This window comes from Rhinolophus hipposideros, assembly GCF_964194185.1.
Source record: "Rhinolophus hipposideros genome assembly, chromosome: 6".
Lineage (NCBI taxonomy): Eukaryota > Metazoa > Chordata > Mammalia > Chiroptera > Rhinolophidae > Rhinolophus > Rhinolophus hipposideros.
In genome coordinates, this window is record NC_138052.1 from 56,591,608 (window position 1) to 56,606,100 (window position 14,493).

A 14,493-nucleotide genomic window follows, 5' to 3' on the forward strand; every position below is an offset into this window, starting at 1 on the left:
GTGAGAATAGAACAAGAAAAGCATGGAGGCTTGAGGGAGCCTGGGGTGATCAGGGAATGTGGAAGAGTAGGTTGTAATATTAAAGAGTAAATTACTGTAAAAGGTAGAAGCAGGAAGGGCTGGTGAGAAATGAAGCCAATAGGGAGGGAGAGGCCAGATCATTTAAGCCCGTACAGCAGGCAAAGGTGTGCCTATGTTTTTTCTCTCTGTAGGTGATGGGGGAAGTAATTGAAGAATTTTGAATACAGAAGTTTCATAATCAAATGGGTATGTTCCTATTCCTAATAACAATATTGTGATTCTTTTATTGTTAACAAGTTACAGAAATGGCAAACATAGCCCCTTTGTTCCTAGGGGTTTCAATGGTTCTCACTGTAATAGAGTTCAGGGATGCCAAAAAAAATATTTGAACTAAATGACATATCAGAATTACAATAAGAGCCTGTGAGCTGATTTTCAGTTAACAGGTTTTTAACAGGCTGTGATACAATTCTTAATGGAGAAGATGAAATTATAAAAGATAGCCAATCTCTAATGGAAATTTGGCTGGGTGTGTTTTTATTCTTCAGTGAATGAAAAGGTTTATACAGGATTCGATTGTTGAGATTCTTGGAGAAAATACATATGTACCAGTGAAAACTTTACACTCATTTTCTTTATCTCTTGCAGGAAAGCAGTGAATCTGCTAGAAATAAATTTCACTCAAACTGAGCCTAACTTTTGTAATTTCAGGGGTTAAGCATCTGAAAGGCCAGAATGAATCAGCATTCCCTGAAGAAGAAGAAGGCGTAAATGAAAGAGAAGAGCAGTGGGACCATTAATTATGGGTCTGCAGCAAGAAGGCTTCTTGGGAGTAACTGAACTATTAACTTTTCTGAATAACCCATGGAATGTCACTGCTCGACTTCCAGAAGCATTCTCCATCTCTGCTCTCCACACTTGTACAGTAGTGATAATACACCTCCTGGGAAGGCTTCTTGATTGAACTTTAGAACTAAGTACAGATTGTTCCATATCACTTACAAATAACAAACAAGCATTTATTTTACAGTGACTTTTCTTTTTAATGACATAGAAATTTGCAAACATGTGAATGTTCTAACTTTAATACTGCCGAGCTTAATCCCTGATGTTCTATTGATACAGTCTGCCTTCTAAGGTCAAATGTAAATATCATCAATTTAAGAGTAAAAAATAAATATTAAATACATCTAGACATGAATGTGTGTCTGGGTGTAACTTAAGGAGGAATATTTAGTGAAACTTTTAAGATCTGTATTTGTCATGTTTCTGTATACGGAATTGTACACAGTATTACATTTCAAAATGATGAAAAAAATGCCAGATTTCTTGACTCAAAACACCACGATATGTTAATCTTTAGATATTAAACATATTTTTCCCTCCATCAATATATTACTGGTTAAAGAACCACAGAATTCTCTTCATTTTCTAAACTGTGAGAGAGCGATTTCCCAGAATTTCTACTAGTTATTAAGGAATAAAAATGCTAAATCTAAAATAAAAAAAGCAAAATTTCACCTGCAACTTTTTTGGCCATTATTTGAAATATGAGCTATTTTCTGTTGCATTTTAATGAATCATTAGCATTTTATAAATCTTCTATTACCACATAATAAGAAATTCCATTAATTCATGCCTATAGTCATTCATTAATTCAACAACAATTTTTTATGAGTTTATATCTAGGAAGGCACTTTGCTGAGGGTTGTGCAAATGATGGTAATTTCTCCCCTATAGAATTGGCAGAGAAGATAAAGCATTAGTATAAAGCCAGGTTTTCTAAGACAGTATATATTTATTAAATATAGCTGTTGATAATTCAAAGTACTGGCCTATTGAACTATGTTAATTATTTATGGCAAGTCAATGTGAAAATTTAGTGAGGATAAAGGAATGCCCAGTTTGGTTCCTACATTGATGATATTAGTAAGGTTCAAATGTTATATGAATGAAAAAAAAGAAAAGATTTCTCAGAAGTCAGTAAAAAGAGAAATTAAGACAGGAAGAAAAAAAATCAAACATGAACTCCATTGTGGGATCTTAATATCAAGGTTCAAAGAAATAAAACTATTGTTTTTAATTTTAAATGTTTTACAATACAGAGATTAAATGTGTGAGTTTATAAGACAATACTTTAGAGATAATCGTTTTCCTTAGTATATTTTCCCCAAGAAAATAAATGCAAAACACACTGATAAGTAGTGTCACAATTATGAATGAGTACTCTAGTCCCAAGTTCCTTCCTTCCTTCTTCTCTTTCTCCTTTTCTCCCTTCTTTCCTTTCTTTCTCTCCTCCTCTCCTCCCTTTGGCCTTTGTTGTTTCGTTTTTCTTTTTTAAACCAGTTTTACACTACACTTTCTAGACCACCTGCTTGTGTCTGTTTGATTTCCTAAGTTTCACTCTGCTTAAAACCTGATTAAGGCACATATTTGTTTTAAATGATTTTAAATTATTTGTGTTTGGAAAACATCTTGATACCCCTTGAGATTATTTGAGTACCCTGAGGTCCTAAAAACTAAAATCGCCCTTCCCATTCCTTGAAGAGAAACTTATAAATGTGTGTGTGTGGTTTTTTTTTCAAGGATTCCAAAGCTTTTGCTGATTTTGTAACATCATTTGGGAAATAAACAGCATGGTTCTGGATTCTTCTGTTCTGTTCTCCATTCTTAAAAACACAAAGAGATCAAAATTAAAAGCATAAGTTTTCCTTAGAAAATGTTAGTTTCTTCTGTTCTGATCTCTAATCTCAAAACACAGAGATCACAATTAAAAGCATAAGTTGTCCTTGGGAAATGTGGTGGCTTTCTCAGAAATTTGAAGGAAACCAGCTGAGATCATGGCTTTTCAGTTTTTTTTTTCACACAGTACTTAGAGTTTATGACAACATTTTTTTCAAGAAGGCAACTTGGCTTCAGTTTGGCTGAATGAGCAAAGAAACTTTCTGACCAAATCAAAACAAAAGAAAGGCTTTATCTTTCCCTGACCATATTTATAATATAACACAATGTAGATGGGCTTTGAGTCACTCTGACCTGGGTTCAAATTAAACCTCTGCCAAATTTTAGACTCAGTTTCTCCATTTGTAAAATGGATACAATCATTCCTACACCTATTGGGTTTTTGTGAAAATTAAGTGAGATAAGACCTATAAAACGCTTTGTTCAATTTAGTGAGCATTTAATGATTGATGCTTATTATTATTATTAGAGTGAGAAAGGACCTGGAGCTATCTCTCCAAACTTTATCTAATTCATGATCCTCTTTAACATCACAGACAAGTGACTAATCACCTTATTTACTGTTGAATAATTCCAGCTGAACCCCAAACCCAGCCAAAGAACTCTAATTGTTCTGTGATGAAACATCACCGGTTTCTCCCAACTTTTCTCATTCTCCTGGCCACTCGCTTTAGGATCATCTTTAGTTGTATACTGAATATAAGAAAAATTATGTCAGGTGGATAAATTGGGGATTATTTTTTTATCCCCCAAAATACGAAACTGAAGCACAGAGTGTGACACGACAGAGCAGCATTATAGGTCAGAGTTCTTTCCATAAGACAATAATTTGGTAATCCTTTTTTCTTTCCCAAGTTGTCCAGGGTAAAGGTCTTTACAAAAACAAAATTCTCAGACTATTTTCTGTTTTCAAAAAAGTTTTCACCATACATTTTTAATTATAATTCAATTGTGCCAATGTTTTATACATTATCGAAACAGATTATTTTACATTGGCTAGAAAGTAAATATTTTTATATTTATAAATACTATTATAATATATATTAGAAAAGATACATAATCAGCAACCCCAAATCCATAGTTTTATAGCTATTGTTGCTTTGGATGAGGCAAGCTTAAAGTGTGAGTATATTTTAAATCAATTTAAAGAAAAATACTAAATAACTACTTTAATGTGTTCATGCTCATATGTTATTTTGTTTTTTTCTGAAGAAGGAGAATGGGAGGAAAATGCCCTGACTTTTCTAAGTCCTGGATTCTACCAACCAGTCTTCAAAGCTCCAGCAGGTATATTAATTATTAAAAATGTTTATGTTGCCGAAATGTGAAATCTGTTAAAGAAATTAAATTATTAGATTCCATAGCATCAGAACATTATGAAGAACTAAACATCAGAGGAAGAGGCACTTCAGAAAATTATGGCTGACATCTTTGGTTTTAAATGACATTGTAAGTAATGAAGGTGCGAAACTTTGCAAACATCTCACATAATTCACACAACAATGTGTGTGAATTAAATGAAACAATCAACATGAATGCGTAGGTGCCTGATTGCATTTTGTAAAGAGGCTATATATGTATATGAGAAGATCTTTCCTGGACATTTACATTGTGAGGCCCCTTCATTCTATGGACTGACCCTGCTGCAGGCACTTCCCTCACTGCATTTCATACTTAGTTTACGCAGATAATGGAGACTTGGTCTATAGAATGAAGATGTACATGAGAGTGGGTTAGAGAGAAAAGTAGGTGAAACAGGGAACTCAGAGAAGCCTGAAAACTTGAAGAAACTAGAGAGAAAGATTAAAATGGTATTGGTTTCACCTTCACTGTTTTTTGTTTCTCACACTATAAATATGACTTAGCATTTCCCCCCCCCTTCCTCTGACTTTTAGTAACAATGAGGCCAACATGAGAAAATGAGCACAGTGAACCCCAGGTATATATGATGCTACCATACTAGAATCCTAAAAGTAACAGAGTAAAGAATATGTTCAGCAAATATTTTTTTGTTATTATCCAGAATAAGCATTTGGCAGTAAATAATAGAAAACCCAGACAGCAATGGCATAGAGGTTTGTTTATGCCATACACTAAAGTGTCCAAGATACCAATGGGCATCCAAGCACTTTACTTTTTTCTTAACATTCTCAAAGTTGTAACTTCACGGTCCCAGGAGAGCTGCTGCTCCAGTCTTCTGGTCTGTTCCAAGCAAAAAGACCAGTGGGAAGAGAAAGGGAAGGGACCCATGGTAGAGAAGCTAAGCTATCCCAGAACCTCTCAACTGATCTCTCATGGGCCAGAACTGTGTCACAAGACTGCCCCTTGATGTAAAGGAGTTAGAGAAAATAAATATTTTCAACCAGGAACCTTACCACCTTCCAACCAAATTAAGGTTGTCTTCATAAGGTATGAAGTGAGCATGGTTATCAACTGAGCAGTCAGTAGTGTCTGCTTCCCAAATGAACACATTTCAGGGACCTTCTTTTTTCCTGTAGCATCTAAAGGAAGCATAGGTTACCTAGGAATCTCAAAGAGTTGAAAACATGAATACTCGCTAGATAGTTTTGCATCTTAAAATGCAGAAATTAGATAATGTTTACGATAGGCTGTAGTTAGAGCTATTCAGATAGCCTGACTTATTCTATACTATTTTTCATAGGATAATTTGGTGTAGTTTAAAAACATCTACATTAGAAACAAGAGACCAATATTCTAGTTCATTATTCAATAAATCTATATGAATTCCTGTGGCCTACTAGATATTGTTTAAGTGCTGAGGATTCAGGTAGTAATAGTTAAGAACCTTAAATCCATGGATGTATGTTCCAGTGTTTGAAGACTGTCAATATACATATCAATTAATAAACAGATGAGGTTATTTCAGAGAATGATAAGTTCCTGCAAGGAACCAAAACAAGATGACGTGAAGAAGGTGTTGTGCCCTCCTTATTGTAGCTGTGCAACATTTGGCAAGTCCTTTAATCACTCTGGGACTCAGTTTTCTGATCAGTAGAATGTGGAGAATAACATGGGGGGTGACCACATGGTCCTGTAAGGCTCCTGTCAACTCTAAGATCTATGTTTCTTTCCTCTATAGTTTTCTTTCAGGAACTGCAGGCAAGAAGCAAAGGAGAAAAGAAGAGATGAGAATAGACAGAAAAGAGCAGTAGGTTCTGAAGAGAAAGGGGGTATGTTTTATGCTTGTATGATAGTCAACGGAACAAAATTGTTTTAGTTAGAAACACACACACACGTATATATGTAAGAGTAATGGCATAGTAACCAGTTATGTTTTCTATCTTTTAAAACTTCTCCTTAGAAAATGATCTGAAAAATGGTGATGAGTTTTTTTGTTTGTTTGTTTCCTTGTTTTTAAATATTTAAAAGTCCTTCAAGGAAAAATTTCCTCCTATTAGTCACTAATTGGATAATTTACGCTATCCTAGCACACAAGCTTTGTTTTCTACATACCAGCGCTACATACCAGATTTTTCCCTTTACAGAGATTTATGTGACATAATATTACATTCTCTGGAACATTTCCACTGGGTTCTGGATTAGTCAGTTATTCTCGTTTTCTCATCCAGGTGCAAAATGGGTTGATAACAACCAGAAGCTGTCTTGTCAATGCTGTGCTCCTACTTGAACTTGGAAAAATACCAACACAAAACAAACACTACCACCACCATCACCTCCAACTCCATTATGATGTGTTATTTTCTCCCTCCTGGATTGCTTTCTGAAGCACTTTAGATATTTTATATATAAATATTGACATATTTTTTCAGAAATCATTCCTTCATTTTGTATACATTTTTAATCATTCATGCCACACTCTTTGCCAAGTTCTTCCTTTTAGATTTAACTTATTTCTCTCTAGGGCTAAATAAATGGGAGTTCTTGAATTTGGGTAAACCTTAAGTAATTCATTTTTAGTTTTTCTAATTCTGGAATAAGAATCTTCTCTTACAATGGGGGGAGTCTTTAAAATATATTTCCCTTATGTAAAAAATAATTCCATTGTATTTATTTATTCCTGTTTATTTTTCAAATTTCATTGGCCTTGAATCAATATAATTCCATAAAAATATATTGATACTCTACTACATGCCAATTAGTAATTTGAGCACCAGAGTTATAAAAGTGGAAAAGCTATTATTGCTGCTGTGATCCTGCTAGTAAATATTTGTTCAATTCTTTACAATTAATAAAGTAGGCTCACCAGTGTTTCTCAACTAATAATCACATTAAAGATGTATGACAGATAGGATTCATTTTATAGACCAGGAATCTAGAGTCCAAAGAAAATGAGTGGCCCTAAATAAACCAATAATCTAACAAAACCTTTCATTAGCTTATGATCTGTTGGAGAAGTTGTAATAGTTTTTAGGATGGAAAAGACCATCCTCCTTAAGAACCATAGGCTTTTATATTCTCTTATGGTGTCTTATAGATTGACTTGGAACTAAACTTTCTGCATTTCAGACTTAAAGCATAGGGGATAATTTTGCTAATGAGGCTGGAATGGGAAGAAGAATCTGAGTTCTACTTTAATTCTTTGGAATGTACTTCAAACTAAAATGACTTATGACCAATAAAAGGAACAAATTGAAACTCTTTTACAAGTATTTGGCTCATTTAAAAATATTTTCTATGTTTAAATCTATACTTTAAAAACTAACCTTTAATATCTTTTAAAAAGGAGAGAATTGCTGAGTTTATGAAAAATCTTAAGTACAATCTTTACTTAAAGAACAAGGCAACAATCTTTTTAAGTAGTTTATTTTTCTTAACTTCTAATAAATTGTAAAATTAAAAATGAAAATAATTTAACAATGGCTATTTTTTATTGTCTTTCCCCGTCTCCATGCCCCTCTGCCCCCAGTGAAGTAGGAATATTTTCCGTAAGTTCCCAAATAATGTAAATAATGTTGGATCTGCTAGCTGTTTCTGGGTGTGGGCTGGGATCGTGTCTCGTGAGACCAAAGAATGGACACACGGACCAGGGAGAGGCAAAAAGTTGTAAAGGAAGATAGTTTATTAGAGTCAGGAGAAGAGGTTGCAGCTCCTGAGTGGGAGTGGGTCCCAAATGGGGGGGTGCCTGTGACTGAGGTAAAAGGCTTTTACTTTTATACTTTCCCTTGCCTGGTTGGGGAAGGGGGTTGGAGCATTCTAATTGAATTCATCCATCAGGTTTGTCCTGTTTGCTCATCCTGAAGGGAATCACAAAATAACCCATTCCTATCTATCAGATCTGCTCCTTTGTCTGGCCAGAAGAGATTTGCGATTATCTCTTAACCTCAAGGGGTATTCTCATATCTCTGTCCTAGAGTGAAGGAGACATTCCAGGACCTGGAATTTCAGGATATGGCTGCTTTTTTGTTTATTCCACCAGGGACCCCCCTATTTACCTACCAACCATACTAACTAACCTGTCTCACCAGGATTTGAGGAATGATCAGTTTCACTTACTACTCCCAGATTTTGTATTGTTGAAAAATTTAAAATATTATAAATAAGCATAATTACCCCAGGCCTAAATACACAATTGTGGGATACACTATAAATTCTAGGGCAAAAACAAAAACCCAATATGCTACTTAACAAGGAACCAAAAAGAACATTCTAGCTGCTGCTCTCCTCATACGGAGGAATGATTTTTATTGGAATTTCAAAACACCATTCTTCTCAAAAGTAGTGAGGGGTTTCAAGACATGCTACTTCAAAATATGGCACCTTGGCAGATTGAATGTTTTAAGCTTAAAGAGTTCGAGAAAACAATAGAAGCAGGAAGGTCATGACCTTCCCCCTGCCCTTCTCCCCTGAAACAGGCCACAAAACCCTCATGAAAGTTGCACGCTGCAGGAAAGCAGCATCCTCTGTCTCAGAAGACAGAGAGACTCCAAGAAAAATCTGAACAAACAGGCTTTGTTGAGTTTCCCCCAATTGACTACACTTATCTCATACTGCTTAAATTACTATATTCCTCCACAACTATCCATTCTTTATCAATCTTAGCATTAAAATATTCAGGTCTAACTGTTTCTTCAGATCTTCATTTCCTTTTGAAGGCTCCTGTGTCATGTAAAACTTTTATTAAATAATTTTGTATGCTTTTTTCCTACTAATCTGCTTTTGTCAGTTTAATTTTCAGACCTAGCCAGGAACTCTAAGAGGGTCACGGAAAACATTTTCCTCTCCTATATTAGTAAAGGTATAACATGGCTTTCTATAAATCAAAGCAATGAAACAATAAGAACTTAAAAGAAAACCAAATAGCTCACAGATGGTTCAATATCTCTATAATTACAGGAGAATGTTCTTTCTTCTTTATTTTTCAAAAGAGACTACAAATTGTCAAGGCATCTCAATAAATGGATGGGTTTCCTGTTACATTTCCCCCACAGAATAAATTCTGTGGATTTGTTTCCCTAATCATACTAATTATAGAACTAGATGTTGCCCTTAGCTTTCTTCTTTTCCCTAATGGGACATGGATTTCCTATTTTGAAATTGTCACTTATTTGTTATATTTATCGAGTGTTTTAAACATTATGTGGGTCCTTTATTTGCTTTTGAGAATACTAAGTTGTCTAAAAATTAAAACTCGATATAAAGGTGAATGATGACTAACATAGGAATTATATTACTAAGTCCTGGACTTCTGTGTGACACCAAGGCCAAGCTACACATTTTCATTGTCAGTATAAATGGAGTTTTCATAGGAAGTAGTTCACTGAAATTGGTTGATATGTAAATAAAATGTTAAAAATAATTTTTATATTATGGGCAGAATAGTATTAAAATTTAGCATTGTTATCGTAAACTAGGAAAATGTACAATGGTATGAAATAATTTTATGCAATATCTTGGGGAAAATATAATTACCAAAATCAGTAAATTTTGATTTAAATCACAAATAAATCTGTGTGTTTTCTTCCTATTAATCTATTTTTTTTTAGTTTCAGGTGTACAGAACAATGTAATAGACATTTACATCTCTCACAAAGTGATATCCCCTCCCCCAATCTACTGCCCCTCTGACATCGTATATAATCAATTTTTAAGTCTCCTTTTTTCTTTCATTCTATAATGTTGAATTTTTTTTCCAATTGAGAAATATATGTGTGTAGAATGTTTATATATGTGCATATACATGTATACATATCTATGTATAGAAAATATGTGTACGTGTACAAAGGTGTATATATATATATATATATATATATATATATATGTATATATATGTATATATATATGGTACCTACACTGGAATTAAAAAAAACTTTAAGCAGAAGAAATTTAACCCATTTGCTATTAAATTAAACACAGAGAATTGAAACTTGATTAAATGAACAGTTCCCTAAATTATCACTTCCATATTAACTTCTCTTAAGGGAAAGCTGGAGGAAAATGGAGGGAGATATCCAGAATAAACTCGACAAAAGGAAGAAAGCGAGAGCATCTTCCAAAAAGGTGAAGAGCTGTAGCACAGTGGGAGGTGGAAAGAGAAAGGCAACCGGGGAGAGAGACTGAGAGAGAGGCAAAGCCAGCTCTTTCTCTCACCCTGTCTCTGGCCACACAATTTGCTCTTAATAAATTCCTGCCAGTGCTGCCAATCATCTCCATCTGAATGTGTCTTTTGCACCATGGCTATTTCTAGCAGTTCTGTTCTCTCTGGTAGATTTGAAGATTATGGTTTCAGTGGTGACCCACTTGGCTGCTATTAGGTTGGTGCAAAAGTAATTGCGACTTAAAAAGGTTAAAAATAATTGCAAAAACCGCAATTACTTTTGCATGAACCTAATAGATTGCATCTGACTTACCACATTTAGTGGACCTGTCTGTGCTTCTCACAAGGGCAATGTCCACTTTATGAAAGGTCCTCTTCTTCTTTAGGTTTCTCCAAAGAAAGCCTTTTTTATTTTGCTCATGAAGATCCTGTGAAATTGGTGCAGTTTGCTCAGGTGTATGGCTGTAGTTCCTTTTTTGAGAAACTGCCATTGTTACTTCACAGTGCACCTGGATGTCTAATAATGTCTAATATTTAACAAGCCATCCAGGAAGCCTAAGGGTTATTATTTAATTTTTATACTAATATCTTTCTTTAATATTTGCATGAAAAATTGTCCCCTAAAATGCAATGTCTACATGATGTATATTAACACATCTATCAATATAGCTGTCTGTATATATACACCTATGTATCAATCTATCTATATCTACATATCTATATCTAATCTATAACATATATCTATATCTATATATCTATAATTTTGCCTTTCCGTAATTTTGCCTTTATCTGTAGTTTTGCCTTTCTGCTCCTCAAGCAAAGACATAACTGCTGAAGTCAGTGATAATATGGCTGGACTCTTTATATGGAACAACCTCCCCATCATGTCGACTTTTAGGATATTGCTGCTAACATTAAAGTCATGCTATGCTTTTGAAACTATAATCCTGTATTAATTTTAAAGAAAGAGGATGAAGCTCCTGGTAAATGTTTATTTTTATAGCTCATAGTATTTAGTTTTTCTTATGTGTCTATAAATAGTCTCACCATCTTACATAGGCCATTTCATTTAATCATTCCAACAATCCTATAAAATAGGTACTTATTAACTCCATTTTATATTATAGATGAGAAGATTGAGGCTTGTCCAAGATCACAGAGACCAAACGTGACAAAGGCTAAAATTGGACCAAGAGTCAAACTCAGTCCATGGATAACATATTTCTTACCTCAAGTCCTCCACATAAATTTCAACAAAAGGTAACAGCATCTGGATACATATAAAATTAATTCATATTAATTGAGAACCACCAATGTGCCAGGTACTGTCTAGATGAGGGGTGTCCAAACTTTTTTCAACGTTTTTTACCAAGAGCCATATGCAGTAAAATACACAAACAGCCGGGCCACTCACTCGAGGTGAAGTACGTATTGCCTCACCTGGTTTATTTAAGTAAACTAAATATATTTTTGGAATTTGCTGAGGGCCAATTAAAAATGGATTGCGGGCCACAGTTTGGACACCCCTGGTCTAGATTCTTTAAGTATTCCTCGTTATCATTTTACCATTCTATCAAAGTCTTCATGGTGAGAGGTGAGGAAATGCTAAGGTCAACTGCTACAAAACACCAAAGTCATACTGTGAACGGAGGTCATTCTGCTTCAAAGCTTGTATAGGTCCCACTATGAATCATCAAGTCTATCGGAAATCACCTAGGAAATGGGAGCTTTTCTCCTTAGCAAAGTTGGCAAGATTAGCTACAATTCATACATCACTGTACCAGCAGACCCCTCTTTCCAAGGGTAAACAAGAGACAGATGGGAAGATCTGAATGTTTCTCTTGTATAATTCAGGTTTGCTTTTAGTGTGCTATTAAGAATTAATTAAGAATTAATGCACTCCCCATTTGTCTGCTCTGAGATAAAACACAAATGGCTTTTTGAGATTGTGTAGATCTAAAGTGCTTGAAAAGTGAGTCTCATTTTGATTGAATTAACTAGAGATATCATCTGAAAAAAGATTATCTCAATCAGATGACAAACATTTAGGACAAACAAGAATAAACTTTTTCTTCCTGCTTTCATTTATTCATATTCATTTATTCAACACAAATTTACTAAACAACTACTTTACCTTAAAATCGGCCAGCGAGCATATGACATGGAGAGCTACAATTTTCCAGCACAGAGGGATAGAGACCAGTGTTCATCCGGAGAAGAGGGTCGGAGAGTTCTGACCACAGTAATGAGAAGAGGCTTTCTGGGGGAGCTGGCATATGCACAGGTCCTTGGAAGAAGGAGGAATAGTGACAGGTAAAGATTACAAAAGGAGCAGCACGATCTACCCAGGGGAGGCATTGTATAGAAAGGCATGGCAGAAATCCAGGAACAGTGAATGATGCAGTGAAGGCCATGGCTAAAAACATAGGCTGGGAGTAGACTGTGCAGGGCTTTGAAAGATAAACTAAGGAGTTTAAGCTTTACCTGTAGTCCAGTGGCTCTCAAAGTGAAACCTCCATGCCAGTAGCATTAGCATTACCTTGGGCCATACTGGAGACAGGCTGAATCAGAATCTCGGGGGTGGGAGGTGGCTTAGCAACCTGTAGTTTAACAGATCCTCTCGGTGATGCTGCTGCTACAGGTTGAGAAGCAGTGTTGTAGTCAGCCCTTCCAAACTGCTGTGTGTGCTGTGCCTGGGTAATGGGTGTACAGGAGCTATTGATTGCTCTGGTCCTTAGGGTGGCTGGGCAGGCCCTGCCCTGCGGGAGCTGGAGCTCCTGGGGATGATTGCTCTTGGCAAAAGCAGCCTCGTTTTCTTACCCTAGGGTACCAAGTTCCTTGATCTGAAAAAGCAGCATTGTGTAGAGCAGGTGTGGGCCCCTGGGCCAAATTTGCCAGGTGGCCTGTTGATGTGTGCCAGCCACAGTCCCCTAAGCTAAGAATGGCTTTTACAGTTTTAAAGTCTTGTTAAAGAAGAGAAAGAAAAGAGAAGGAAGAAGAAAAATTAGATGAGGAAGAAGGAGGAGGAGAAGAAAAATAAAGGAAAAGCAGAAGGGACAGTGTGATAAAATGTAGCCTGCAAAACCTAAAATATTTACTGTCTGATCCTTTATGGAAAAAGTTTGCTGACCTCTGGTGGATACAAAGAGAAACTGTTTTTGAGAAGAGCAGTAAGACCAAAGAATGAAGAAGATTTAACAACAGTGTGTAGAAAAGAAAAAGTGAATGGGGCTGGAAGCAGAGAAGCCAAATACTGAACACAAGTGAGAGGGTAAAGATCTAAACAATGCACTGTTCTTTGAATTGAAAGAAGAGTGGGTCAATAATGTTTATAGAAACAATGATTTAACGTTAAATTGACCCAAGTGTTACGCTGTAGAAATGTTCTCAAAAACTGAAGAAATCAGACTATATCCAGTTCAGCCATCCCTTGGGGTTTGATTTGCTTTAGTTGTGAGAATAGTAGAGCTCTGAGAGCACAGGAGCCTCTTATTTAGTGTAGGGCAAAACAAACTCACGTTTAAATGCTTAGTGGATATTTAGAATTACCTCTATAATATTTCATTATTTTCTAGAACAGTGACCCACATAGCAATCACCCAGTTCTCTTCTCAAAATGTCAGTTCCAGTTTAGCAGATCTAGATGGGGCCTGACAATCTTCATTTCTAAAACATTCCCAGGTGGGGACCACACTTTAAGTAGCAAAGGTCTAGACTGAACACCACTGGTTACTTGAAAAGCAAGTGTTTAAGGTCACATATTAACATGAGAAATAATTCCTCCATCCACAGATCTCAAAGGCACCTTGTCTGCCGTACTACATGATTTCATTAGCCCCCAAAGCATACCTGTCTCTGCTGTTGGTCACTGGAAATGGTGCTTTCTCAGAGGGGTACTTTTTAGGGACACGTGCTTGGACATGGAATAAAGAGTAGAATGGACTAAAGGATAGGGAAGGAAGGAATAGATATGGCAGTTGGAAAAGACATGACATCCTCCTACAATGGCCAGAGGCAGTCTAACCTAACAATGTGGGGAGTCAACGCTCCCTTAGACATCGGATCCGGGCTTCTCCACCTACTAGCTGCATGACCTTACAAAAGTTATTTTACCTTCCTTTTCTGCGGTTCCTCCTTGGTAAATGGGGACAACAATTCCGTAAAGAATAGTTACAGGGAGTAAAAGAGATGTCAGAAGTAATGTAACACAGTAG

The 14,493-nt window shown here is 35.8% G+C and overlaps 1 protein-coding gene across 2 annotated transcripts in view; it reads left to right on the top strand.

Moving 5' to 3' along the window:
* PPP1R1C (protein phosphatase 1 regulatory inhibitor subunit 1C) overlaps window positions 1-9,772 on the top strand; it is a 119,306-nt gene extending 109,534 nt beyond the window's left edge. For both annotated transcript variants that reach the window (XM_081052532.1, XM_081052531.1), the window contains exon 5: window positions 733-9,772. In XM_081052532.1, the coding sequence (XP_080908658.1) occupies window positions 733-747 (15 nt within the window). In that variant the 3' untranslated portion in view covers window positions 748-9,772. The remainder of the gene's footprint in view (window positions 1-732) is intronic.
* The last annotated feature ends 4,721 nt before the right edge of the window (window positions 9,773-14,493 follow it).